The 14,489-nt window shown below is 35.6% G+C and overlaps 1 protein-coding gene across 6 annotated transcripts in view; it reads right to left on the bottom strand.

Annotated features, from left to right (window-relative positions):
* Positions 1-14,489, bottom strand: part of TRPM3 (transient receptor potential cation channel subfamily M member 3) — a 2,946,644-nt gene that overhangs the window by 173,598 nt on the left and 2,758,557 nt on the right. For all 6 annotated transcript variants that reach the window (XM_044064372.1, XM_044064373.1, XM_044064374.1 and 3 more), the window contains one exon: positions 7-181. In XM_044064372.1, the coding sequence (XP_043920307.1) occupies positions 7-181 (175 nt within the window). The remainder of the gene's footprint in view (positions 1-6; positions 182-14,489) is intronic.

Consider the following 14,489-nt stretch of genomic DNA (forward strand, 5'->3'; position numbering starts at 1 on the left):
TCTTACGGTCTATCTGGTCAGCAAACACCTCTCCATAGATCATCCAGTAAGGCATGTAGAAAATGTTTCTTGCCAACATCCAGCTTGGATCCTCACTAGGATTCAAAATAGCCTGTCGTGCCACTCCAAAGCTCATGAGGACAACCAGCATAATAATAACAAAATACATCATATCGATCATCTACGAAAGAAGACACAGAAATTCTTGTGAGTATATTAACACCCTTTCTGCACATGGTATATATTACAGGAAAGCAATGATTTTACATAAACACAATATTTGCTAATGGTTAAGAGGTCACTTCACACCTGAGGATGTAGTTCAAAAAGGGCAAAGAACCAAAATATACTAAATTAATTACTGAATCATCATATTAACAGAAATACAGACAACAAAGCACTTAAAATCCTGCTTGGTCAATTCCACACATCACTTTGCTGCGCATGTAGCACAGGGCTTTGTGAATTGTATACCATCTTCCAATATATCTATATTTGATAAGGTCAGTGAAGACTAAAAGAAAGGTTACTATAGTCCAACTTTAATGCTTGTAGTATATTTCAATCTACAATATTACATTTGAATGAAAAGCCAGTTTACAAGGCTTTGATTTCAGTAGCCATTTAGAATGTAGTAACCTGCCCAGGCTACATTGTGAAGCACATATCAGCATGTCAGACTTATTCTGGAAGTCTTTGGTAGTGGTCAAGAAGGAAACTATTTAAAACCAGTTACCTAACAGCTATTTTAGTACAATATCAGGAGGACTAGCTATTGAAAAGGTGCTAAACATTATCAATGAATGAAACTGAGAAAACAGAAGCATCCTACCACAATGAAGCTTTGTGCAGTAGTAAAAAAAGCAGAATGTAGACTAATGTTTCCAAAACATGATTGTGTGGTAGACATTTTCAAAGTAATCACGCAGCTGTTTAGAATATGAGTAGCCTGCAGAATATATTTGTGTCATTCTGAAACGTGATTGTAACCATATCGAACACTGTTTATCTGCATATTTGTATGTGTTAAAGTCTTAACAATAATGAGGTTGCAGATTTTCAGAGCAGTACTTCTATTATACCAGATTAAAGCTACAAGATTGAAAAGAGATTATACAGTGCAGTAATACACATTTATTTATCATGAATGCTTTTTACCATGCAAAATTAGATACAACAGTACCAAGAGGTACGCAGTGAGTCTTTATACCCCAGATTACTCTGCATCACTGGATTAACGGTATTGTTCTTGAGGAAGACCATTATGTTAAAGGAAGCATTTATAATGTAAATAATCCTCTTAACAATTTAAGCAGAAGGAGTTCTTTACCAAATTTTTAACATTGGTGTTAATTTCTTTTTTATGTATTCCACTCACAAAGGTGTTTTTCACAATCAGTTCTCTGTCACCTTCTGGTAAAATTGCTAGCGCCTGTCGAACAGTGCACTGCAAATTGTTCACAGCTCTCTCCATGAAATGACAGAAACAATATTCACTGGTGTACCAAGTTCAGTGTGAAGGTTGTGTATTTAGAGGCAGACCCCAAAGACTCATTATTTTCCTACTTTAGTCAGGTAGCTAAGAAAACAGACCACTAGCAGTCTGGTTCAATTTTTTTAGGTTATTAAAATGTATTAAAATTGATTTTCCCAAAACACAATACTTATCAAATTTCTTCATCAAAACTTATACTGAACAAATGAATTGCCATTGTTTTCATGTATTCCCAGGAAAGAGGGTTTAGAGTATTTTGAAGAGATACTTTTTACATGTTCTAACTTATAACATGAACAGGTTAATTTAATATGTGAAATTATGGCCTTTATATTGGATAACAATTTCATTTATTTTGAAGGACAGTATTACCAGCAGATTAAGGGAGTGGCTATGGTGGCAGCATGCGCCCCCATTTATGCCAATATAGTTTTGTTAGGATGGGAGTTACAAAACGTTTTTAATAGTGGTTTTAGTTCTGATATTTTGTTGTATAATAGATTTTTGGATGACATTTTTATTCTGTGGAAAGGAGACAAAGAGAACATACCTGGTTTTATTGAATATTTAAACAGCACCACCTCCTTTTTAAAATTTACGTATGAGTACGATGACAAAGAGATACATTATTTAGACATGACTATTTCTCACAAGTTTGAAGGTTTAAAATCCAGAGTGTATCATAAGAGCACCTTTTGCAATTCATATCTTCATTTTAATAGTAATCATCCATTACCCTAGAAAAAGAGCATTATTAAGGGGTAGGTGATAAGAATTGCGAGTATGACCTCCCAAGTGGAGGATGTCGAGTATGAATTGATAAAATTGAGGGATATGTTTATAGATAGAGGTTACCAGAATAACATGGTTGAGACTATTTTACAAGAGATATTTAATGACTGGGGCAAGAAATATAAACCTTTTTAGGTAATGGAGCTCTAAAACCATGACAAGTGGTTGGACAAACATCATTGGATGCATCTATTAATTTTGTATAAGCATGTATTGTGCAGCATAGTCCCCTATCTAGTGAGGTAAAAAATATTTTACACAAAAAACGGAGTATATTCAAAACTAACGATGAGATATCTAAAGCAGTGGGTGAGAAAACTTTTTTTCTACTAAGGTGGGTACAAACTTGAAAATGCTCATAGAAAACAAGGTTGTTGGGGGTGTTAAGAACAAAACAGATGGTACTAAACCTTGTGAACGATGCTCCCATTGTAGTTTTCTTCTGCAATTGCCCTATGTTATTTTATCCAACAGAAAAGAAACTACAGTATATTACAAAAAAAAAAAACTGTTTTACTAACATAATTGTATATCTTGCAATATGCAACACATGCACTGGATTTTACATTGCAAAAACTGAGAGGGGACTTAAATGTAGAATTTATGAGCATTTATACAATATGAAGAGCAAGAAAGAGACTAATGCCCTATACAGGCATGGTACAACCTGTCAGAATTTTTCGTGTTTTAAATGTGCTATTCTGGATATACTGAATATTGACTTGAGAGATGGGGATTGGAAAAATATTTTACATAAAAAAGAGCTTTTGTGGCAATTAAGGTTAGCTGGTAACCTTCTGCCTGGACTAAATGATTTTATATCTATATTTCCAGCCTTAAAGGAGAAGGCAGGAAAATTGTGAATTATAACTTGGCTATAAAGCCTACTCTTTTTGGATAATTTATAATGGTTGTCTTGGTCGGAGTATCCTCTATTTTATTTTATATAACTTATTTCTGCCTTATCCTATTTTAAAGTTATATTTGCAATTCAGTAATGTGGTTAATACATTTTTATGTGTCTTAGTGGTCAAAGAAATATGGTTTTAGAGTAGGCAAACTTCATTAATTGTTTACATGTCATTCTTAAATTAATTGTTTGTGACCCGACTATTTTTAGCCAATGATAGTTAGCTTCACATTATTTAAACTTTCTTTTCAGTGTGTTCTTTGTTCTGATGAAGTCTACTACAGCTGTCACTTTGTCTTTTTGAGGGCATAAGCTCCCCATCTTTGACCTTACACATTTATTTATTTATTTCAGTTTGATAGTCAGGTAAGTGGACATGTCAGCAGAGCAACTTCATTCAGGGCCCAGGTATTGGGTTTGGGTATCTTGGATTCATATCTACTGATTTCTTGTACATTAAAAAGATGTCCTTTAATTTTAGCAAAATGCTAACACTCAGATGTAGTTGGAGGAGGAACTGCTTTTCTGTTGTTAATAGGTGCACTCTTGGCATAAATGTAAATGCTACTTACATTAATTGTAGGTTATGTATTTGACCTTTGACATGAGCATTTGGAGTAGTGAATATGTTGGCATATAGCAACTGCAGAGGTGTCTGACCTATTATCCACATGAGGTCAGAGTGGAATGTAAATCTTCATAAATTATGTTATATTGGAAAAGGGGAATATTAGCCTATTATGGAAAGAATCCTTGAACCTACAAGGCATTAACTAAGAGGCAGAGGACCAAGACTTGCCACTGGGTTATAATGTGGCTGAATTAGCAGTTTGATATGAGGTAAGTACTACATGATACTTCTAGCTTTAGCACTGTTTCACATTCAGCTAAAGCAAATCTATGCACACACTACTAACTCTAGTTCTTCTGTAGTCAGTGACTTATTTCAAGTCAATACCGTCCTCAAGATTATGAGTCTCAGAAGGCTTCTGCTCCATTTTTTATTCCTAGAGATATTTCTGCTTATGTATTTCCTTTAGCAGGACAAAGCGTATGGTTTTGATGGACTTCTGGATGAGTTTTATTCAAGTGGCCAGTTATCTATGCTTCAGCTTTTGCTAGATATGCCAATGATCTCTTGCAGACCCCCCCCCCCATCTTGGAGGTATGTACTAACTGCTATAACTGTAAATTTAAGGAGAGTTCTAGAATACTTTATTTATGCTACCCAATCTCAGTTCACAGCTTAGAGTACAGTAACTATGTGAGTTTAAGGGAAATAGGTCATATGCTGTAATTCTAGCATTAGTTCATTCAGATCAATGGGGATTTATATGAATGCATCAAACTTTGAATAATATTTTGTGAAATATGGATGAATTGTTCTCACACCATGCTTACAATTTTCCCCTTACTTGTTCAATTTCTACATGATGAAAAATACTTTGGCCAAATTAATTGGCTTTATTTTTTCAGATGTTAGCAGCCCTTGGTTTTTGACCTCTCTAATTTTAATTTTGTGGATAATTTCAAAAAAATACCTTAGCAGTATCAGAGATTAAACCTGACCCTTACTTTTTCATATTCATTCAGCCATAACACTGGAACCTGGCAGGGGTGTCTGTAATCATCCATCTGATTTGCCTTGCCTTTAATTCTTTGGAATTCCTAATGTTTGTGTGTGTGTGGGGGGGAGGTTGTAGTCTGGGCAATTATGGTAAATTCTAGTAAAGCCTGTATTGTTTTTGTTTGAAGGTGTATCGTTTTAATATTTTCAGATATGGCCAATATCCTTCTCAATATATGTTCTTCATTGACATCCTTTGGATCAGTCTCTGACTTAAATTGTTGCCTTGATCCTCAAATTTTACTCCATAAGCTCTGCTTAAGGAAATACATCAGTTCTAGTGGGATGCACAAGGATTTAAGTATTTGTGGTAGGTAGATCCATTTCACTAGAAGCTATGGGCTCTCATGATTAGGTTGGTCATACTTCAGAGCTAGGGGCTTTAAGGCTTGTTGAGTTTCCTTTTCCCACTTAAGCAAAAATTGGCCTTGAAAAAATCATTATACCCTATAATAATTTCTTCTTTACATACAACTTTGAAACCTCCTTTTGTAACATTTGTAAGTAAATTGGATGCTACCAGCAAAAATTACCTTTGGGACTCATTAAATCCCAGAATATTAGGTATTCCCACACCCATCCTCCTAATGTATAGGCAAGGTGGGCTTTTGTCATCTGACATTGCAGGTTCATAAGTATATTCTGGGTATTTGCCCTAGAGAGCCAGTGAGAAGCCTAGCCATTTAAGTCAAGACTAAATGGATGAGTAAAGCTACCCAGTCAGGAAGAATCATGGTACATATGCAGAGGTGAATTTAAAAGTGCCTATCTGGTCATCCAAAGCTGTTTAGAATATGGCCAATGTGTTACATTGCTTACATGTAGAGGAAACGTATTCCATAAGTACCAAATTTGTTGGGCTAGGAATCTGTTACATAAGTATGCTCTATTTATGTGCCAGTGAAGGTTAAAGTCTTTGATGCAGGTGGTTGTGATACTATTTGTTTTGCATATGTATAGAAGACCAAGGAGGGTGAGGTCTTTTAGAGCCCTGAAGGCCAGGTACAGATCACCAAGGAGTCTGTAAGAGACAGACTATAGTGACTGTGGTTTTACTCTATCAATTTATTTTAGATAGCATAAACAAGTATTTTACATAGTCAGAAATCTGAGACCATTCAAGGTGAACAAGATGTTTAGAGACTTACATGTTGAAGTGGCCACTGTATTATCTAATTGATCAGATTCAGGAAATATAAAGAGGGCTTGTGATTTCTTTACTCTTAGAAAATATGCCTTGGGAATTGAAGTATGCTACTTAAAAGGATTTTCTGACTATGTCTAACACATGACAGTGAAAAGATAGTTTGATGTTGAAAAAGGTACCCAAATTCCTGATGATTAAATCGACTTTAAGATCTTTGATATAGTGTAAAGTGAGGAATTCTCACTTGCCTAACAAAAACACACTGCATTTTTTGAAACTAGGCATTATTCTGATGAATACCTTGCTGAAGAATGAGTGTGTCCTTACAGCATCATATGATGTTTCCCATTTTGCAGTCATCATAAAACAGTTAGCCAAAGCCCATCAAGGTCTTCCCCGACATCAAAGAAATAGATGCTAAAGAGTAAGGGATATTGGACAGAGCCTTATGGAACTCCTCAGGTGACATTCCTTTGTGTGTAAGAGGTGTCTCTGACCCTTACGATGTGGGAATTAATGTAAAGTAGTATAAGTTTGTTGATAATACTTGCATAAGAAAATGTATCCAAGATCTTAGCTAGGCACGGATAAGATGTATGTATGGTATGGCACATACCTATGACTTCACTGACCCTATCACATTAATAACATTTAGTAGACAGACCTACCTTTAACAAAGCTAAATTGGTTTTGATTGAGGCACCATGGATGCCTTATATCATTATTTATGAGGTGTGCTATCACACATTCCATGACCTTGTAAATAATACTAATGACACTTATGGGTCTGTTATTACCCAAATCTGTGATAGAGCCATCCTAGTGTAATGTAACCACTGTGGCATTTCCCAAGTGTCAGATACATACCTAGTGGGAAAGACAGAGGTTAAATAGGTTAAGGGGAGGCTCAGCAAAACTATATTTGGCATTTACAGAGTGGTAACCCGAACCATTGTCTAAGCCCATGGAAGTGGTGTATTTGGTCTCTTATATAGATGACAGGACGTGAATGAGATATAACATTCCCTCTTGGATTCAGCAAGGATCTATTCCCATTGAAAACGGGTTCTTTTGGCCCAATGGACTATCCTGGTAAACCAACTGCAAATAAATAAATAAATAAATAAATAATGGGATAAGAAAGAGTTAGGTGGATAATGGAGGGACTGAGAGTTGAGCTGGTGGGGTGAAGTCGGAGCTGGATTTATAAGCGAAGGTGATGGTCTGAGTCTGAGGGAAGCTGCTGGATATTAGTTCAGAGCAGAACTGAATATTATTTCTGATATTCTTGATATAGCTGAAGAAAGCTTTACAGTTGTTTTTGGCATAAGTAATAATTTTTAATTCATAGGTAGCTTTACAATTTTAATAGAACAAATGAGATTTCTGCTATCCAATTTAAAATCCCTTTTATGGTGAGGGGAAGAAATAACTTATTTAAGTTCAGTATTTTTCCTTTTGCTGTACAATTTATTTATGTGGTAATTCCACCATGTGGGTTTATTCCTGACTTTCTCACTGAATTCATTGGTTATGGGGACAGATGTTTCAATGCAGCTATTTAAATAGGAGAAGAATTTGGAGCTGATATAATAGATTGGGCAAGAGGTTCAACAGGAGGGGGAGACCACACTGAAAACTATCTAGGGTATCCGGGATCAATAGAAAGTTGGCTTTGGAATAGTCCCTGCATATATTATGTTTTATCAGGGAGTGGTGTTAGTTCTGAAAGTATCAATGCCAGCTTAGTTGCCAGAATTGACTTAACTAGAGAGCATGTGGCAGAAAGTGAGGGTGCAGGCATGGGCAATACTGGTGAGGGCAACATCAAGAATGATTGCAACCCTAGTAAAAGGAATGTTTGAAACCCTAGTGAAAGGGTGTGCAATCTGCTCTGGTGAGTTAGCATTTTCAAAACCTTGGAACAGCTGTGTATACATATTTGTTGTGTATGCTCTAGTGGCTGGGCTGTTAGCTCTACTGCTGTGGATTGATCAAAATTACTCTGTAATACAGAAGGATCTGGAAGTATATTTTCTTCTGCAGGCAGTAGCTCTAGTACTGTAGATAGACTCCAACTACTCTTTGTGATATAGAAGGATCTGGATGTAAATTTTCTGTGTAACTGAGCAATGTTTCTGTACAGTTTTTGGAGACACAAGCAGCCACACCCATTACTATTAAGTATGCCAAACTGTAGAAGTCTGTCCAATCTTCTATATTTTCTGCTATGCTTGATTTGATCTACCAAGGTCTTCAGCTCTGCAGAGAGTAATCCTTCATTTTGGGTTGCTGGTGAAGAAAGGACTTATGTTGGAATAATAAGCTAACAACTAAGTGTATGTATTCATTTACAACCAATAGGGCCTAATCGTTTATAATCAGGCCCACTTTTTGGTGACAGCTTTCGTCAGAGTATAGGATTATTTCACTTTTGTTGAAGGGTGAATTTATCCTTTAGTGAGTGAACATTATGTTGAATCAGTTTTAGACCACCAAACAATATGTTTAGGACAGCATAAAGGGTTTTACATGCCATTCTTGTTCAGGGGATGAATGAGGGCTGGTTCTAATTTCTCTTGCTCTGAAATCTTCTACCCTAAGTTGGCAGCTGTTTATCTGCAGAATGCTTCATTTGTAAGTTTTCACATCTAAGAAGATACATAAAATATTTTCAGGAATAAGGCATATGTCTCCAAATAACTTTTAAGCAAAACTGGACAATAAAACCTTTCAGTTAAACTGATGATCGACAACATTTTTTTACATGGAGCAAGTCCCTAAAGTCTCACATAATAGAACCTCACTGAGGTCATGCAATCTTAGGGTGAGTTACATAAATGTGTCTGAGATTGTGTATTTGATCAAACAGGTCTGATTGTTTAGGTTTCACCTAAAAGTGATTTATGGACTGAAACAAAAAGTAATTTCCTTTGTGCTGGAGAAAGTTTTCTCGACATTCCTACATATTGATCATTAAGCTGAAGATAACTGTTCAAAAGAGATAAGAAGTTGGTTTCATCTTGTAACTCAATATTGTGGCATTCAGTATTTCTCTGTGTGATTTTGACTCCTTCTTTCATCATTAACTGTCATGGATTAAAGCAGCAGCAACAGTTATGTACATCAGCTTTAACTTGAAAATCCCTTTCATCTCCTACTTTGGAGTGTCTATCATAATGAGTGTCATCACTCTGCCTTATTAGGATGGGATCAAGTGGCTGGAGGGCAAATAATTAAGTACTACCATATCTCCACTATTATGTAAACTAATGTAATACCATGTGTATACTAATGTGCAAACTAATGTAGTACCATATGCATACCAATATGTAAACTAATGTACTACCATGTGTATACTAATGTGCAAACTAATGTAGTACCATATCCATACCAATATGTAAACTAATGTACTACCATATATATACTAATGTGTAAAGTAATGTAGTACCATATATATATGCGTCTATAATGTACAATCATGCATGTACTAATGTATAAGCTGATGTACTACCATTTGTATACGAATGTGTAAAGTAATGTACTACTATGTGTATACTAAAGTGTACACTAATGAACTACCATATGTGTACTAATGTGTAAACTAATCTACTACCATGTGCATACTAATGTGCAAACTAACATAGTACCATATGTATACCGATATGTAAACTAATGTACTACCATGTGTATACTAATCTGTAAAGTAATGTACTACCATGTGTATACTAATGTGCAAACTAATTTGGTACCATGTGTATAGTAATGTGCAAACTAATGTAATACCATGTGTATAGTAATGTATAAACAAATGTACTAACATATGTATACTAATATATAAAGTAATGTACTACCTTGTGTATACTAATGAGTAAACTAATGTTAATGTACTACTATGTGTATACTAATGTATAAACTAAAGTAGTGCCATATATATTTGTGTATAATGTACAGTCATACATGTACTAATGTGTAAGCTGATGTACTACCATATGTATACTAATGTGTAAACTAATGTACTACCATATGTATACTGATGTGCAAACTAATGTAGTACCATGTTTATAGTAATATGTTAACTAATGTACTACCATATGTGTACTAATGTGTAAACTAATGTACTACCATGTGTATACTAATATGCAAACTAATGTAGTACCATGTTTATAATAATGTGTAAACTAATGCACTACTATCTGTGTACTAATGTGTAACCTAATCTACTACCATGTGTATATTAATGTGCAAACTAATGTAGTACCATATGTATACCAAAATGTAAACTAATGTACTACCATGTGTATACTAATGTGTAAAGTAATGTACTACCATGTGTATACTAATGTGTAAACTAATGTAGTACCATATGTATGTGTGTATAATGTGCAACCGTGCATATACTAATGTGTACGCTGCTGTGCTACCATATGTATACTAATGTGTAAACTAATGTACTACCATATGTATACTGATGTGCAAACTAATGTAGTACCATGTTTATAGTAATATGTTAACTAATGTACTACCATATGTGTACTAATGTGTAAACTAATGTACTACCATGTGTATACTAATGTGTAAAGTTATGTAGTACCATATGTATACCAATCTCCAAAATAATGTACTACCATGTGCTTACTAATGTGTAAACTAACAAGGTGCCATGTGTATACTAATGTGTAAACTAATGTACTGCTAATATACTACCATGTGTGTGCAAATATGTAAACTAATGTAGTACCCTATGTACTACCACATGCATACTAATGTATCAACTAATGTGTATATATATATATATATATATATATATATATATATATATATATATATATATATATAGCAGCGGTGTGTAGCGGTAGTATTGTCGCCTCACAGCAAGGTGTTCTCCCGTTCGATTCTTGGCTGGAGCACCTTCTGTGTGGAGTCTGCATGTCCTCCCACGGTCGAGTGGAGTTCAAAAGACATGCATGAATGGGCGTGCCTTCGTTGAAGGGTGGGCGTTGGGCTGGCACCTCAGCACCATAAAAATCTACTGCCAATCATTAGTGGATCAGAGTTCCGCTGTGGCGACCCCTAACCGGGAAAAGCCGAAAGAAGAACATATATATATATATATATATATATATATATACATATATTTATATATATATATTTATATATACCAATATATATATATATATATATATATATATATATATATATATATATATATATATATAAACTTATGTACTACCATATGTATACTAATGTATAATGTATAAACTAATGTATTACCATATGTATATCAATATGTAAAGCAATGTACTACCACATATATAATAATGTGTAAACTAATGTAGTACCATATGTAGACTATTTGGTAGTGACCAAAGTCAGAACAAATGTGAAGCAACATTTGTTTCAGTATGTTTTGAGAACATAGTTGAGACATGCTGTCTATACAGTTCTTTACTGTTCCACTTTCATATCACTTTGAATAATTTGCATTTTTGAAAAATATTTTTGAAATTAATGTCTTGTATACTTACAGGGCAAAATGATAAATAAATGATGGTTGTCCCACAAAAAAAAAACTGGCTGTCATCCCCAGTACACAACAGAAACATAGGTTATAACATCTTTCAGTTTAACCAGTGAGTAAATCTGGCTGCCAGGCTGACCTTTTTTCAAATTCCCTGAATGGGTAATTTCTTAATGAACTGTGAGATTCTAAAGAACAAATCATATCTTTAACCAGATGCAATGACTTACAGATATTTTGATTTTATTAATACTCTAATGAATCAACACTGGAGGATTTCAGTTATTTTCTTTTTATTTCTTAACAAGATATTTTGTATATGGCTTCATAAGCATGTGCTGTATTCAGAAGAAGCAAGAAAACATTTAATGAGATTCAGAAAAAAATCCACTATGTGCAGTAAAAGTTGCGGCCAAAAGGGACTGTTTCTATGATCATGGAAAATGTGAGGCAGAGACATGTTAGCCTAAATGGGGAAAGTCCTCATTATCAGGAAATTTGCATGCCACTGAATTGCCAGTGTTTACCGCTAGTACAACTCAGCACTTTCTTGTGGTAAGCACCTCTGGTGGCTCATGCATTGCATTGGCACAGGCACCCCCTCCCATTCAATCCACTCCACCACATAGAAGTGCGCACACACACACACACACACACACACACACACACACACACACACACACACACACACACACACACACACACACACACATGCACACACGCACACACATGCACACACACACACGCACACACACACACACACACACACACACACACACACACACACACACACACACACACACACACACACACACACACACACACATCCCTACCCTACCTATCTTCCAACTAACTTCTCTACTGTCACAACCCAGGCAGACATACACACACACACACACACACACACACACACACACACACACACACACACACACACACACTCAGGAAATTTGATACTTTCAAGCTTTTTCACAAAAACAACTTCCCAAGAGTGTCCTGTTGAAAAACAAGAAGGTGATAATCCTTTAAAATAACTTCAAAATTCATCATTGTAACTCCTTACAACTTGACTCTGATGTTGTGAAAATAAAATCATCCGTAGCATGTTTTTGTTGGTTTTTCTCATTAAAAACACAAAAGTACCAACCATATAGGTCTGCATATCCTAAGAAGATATCCTTGCAGTTCTAAATCTGTTACTTCAAGAATCAAGGACCGAGCCAAAATGAGGCATGTGTTTTAAATACTAATCTTGTTCAATATAAAGATTTACAAATGATATATTAACTTCATAAATTCCACTTTCTTGAAGAAAACCTCTTTAAGATCAAGTGCTATTTGATGACGATTGTCTCCACTATTTATTTCAAAATAAAAAAGAAGTTGCTCAAAATGATGCAGAAAAACATGAGGAACAGCTTAGAGTTGTGACCTATCATACTCAATGAAAATGTTCGTGTATCACAGTACTCCTATTTGTCAAGCTATACAGCTGAAGGTTAATTTGACATACTAGGCATCTTTAATTGTATAACAGTCTTTCACTCTTGCATAAGCTTAAATAGTTCCCTGAACTGCTCTCAACAAGATCAATCAATGTGGCATCATCATGTCTTTTAGTCAAACATCTAATGAAGAAATTACAGCTATGCATGGACAGATATAAAGAGCCTTACCTGTTGAAAATGGACTAACTTTGTTCAGGTGATTCCTGGAGACTTGCAGCAAATGTCAGCAGTTGTTAGAACTTTTGTCTACAGGCTAGCAACATATGCAATGATGCACCTTTTATTTATTTTGGCCGGAGGTGTAGTATGCATGTTTATGCATTGTTTTTCTCTTGTGTACATAATGAAAATATAGCTATTTTTTTCTACAGATGTGTACTGGTGGTACTGCGTATTTATTAACAAAATTATGAGGTGACATTTTCCTCAGGCAGCATGGTGGAATTCTGCTTATGGTCTTAAATCAACTGTAGTGATATTTGTTAAATGCTTTCTGTTGTCAACTATACTTGAATCTGTTTTATTTGTTACTATAATAATTTTCTGCAATGCAACACTGGCTACAAATATTCATTCATATTAAAAAGAAAAATGCATGGCATATTTAAAAGTAATACTGCACAAGAGTGGAGGAAGATGCACACAGGTGGATTATATCTTATGTAGGAGGGCCAGTTTGAAGGAGATTGGAGACTGCAAAGTGGTGACTGGGGAAAGTGTAGTTAGGCAGCATAGGATGGTGGTTTGTAAGATGACGTTGGTGATCAAGAAGAGGTGGAGTGTAAGGGCAGCACTAAGGCTCAAATGGTGGAAATTGAAAAAGGGTAATTGTGAGGTGGAGTTCAGGGAAGAGTTAAGACAGGCACTGGATGGCAGTGAAGAGTTACCAAATAGCTGGGTAACTACAGCAGAGCTAGTAAGGGAGACGGCTAGAAAGGTGCTTGGTATGACATCTGGACAGAGGAAGGACGACAAGGAAACATGGTGGTGGAATAAGGAAGTACAGTAGAGTATACAGAGAAAGAGGTTGGCAAAGAAGAAGTGAGATTGTCAGAGAGATGAAGAAAGTAGACAGGAGTATAAGGAGATGAGGTGCATGGCAAAGACAGAGGTGGCGAAGGCTAAGGATAAGGCATATGTAGAGTTGTATGAAAGGTTGGACACGAAGGAGGGAGAAAATGACCTGTACCAATTGGCTAGACAGAGGGACTGAGCTAGGAAAGATGTGCAGCAGGTAAAGGTGATAAAGGATAATGAGGAAAACATACTTACAAGCGAGGAGAGTTTGTTGAGCAGATGGAAAGAGTACTTTGAGGGGTTGATGAATGAAGAGAATGAGAGGGAGTGAAGGTTGGATGATGTGGGGATAGTGAATCATGAAGTGCAATGGATTAGCAAGGAGGAAGTAAGGATACCTGTGAAGAGGATGAAGAATGGAAAGGCTGTTGGTCCAGATGACATACCTGTGGAAGCATAGAGGTATTTAGGT

Source organism: Protopterus annectens, chromosome 2.part2 (assembly GCF_019279795.1).
Source record: "Protopterus annectens isolate FY-2018-M chromosome 2.part2, PAN1.0, whole genome shotgun sequence".
NCBI classification, from domain to species: Eukaryota; Metazoa; Chordata; order Ceratodontiformes; family Protopteridae; genus Protopterus; species Protopterus annectens.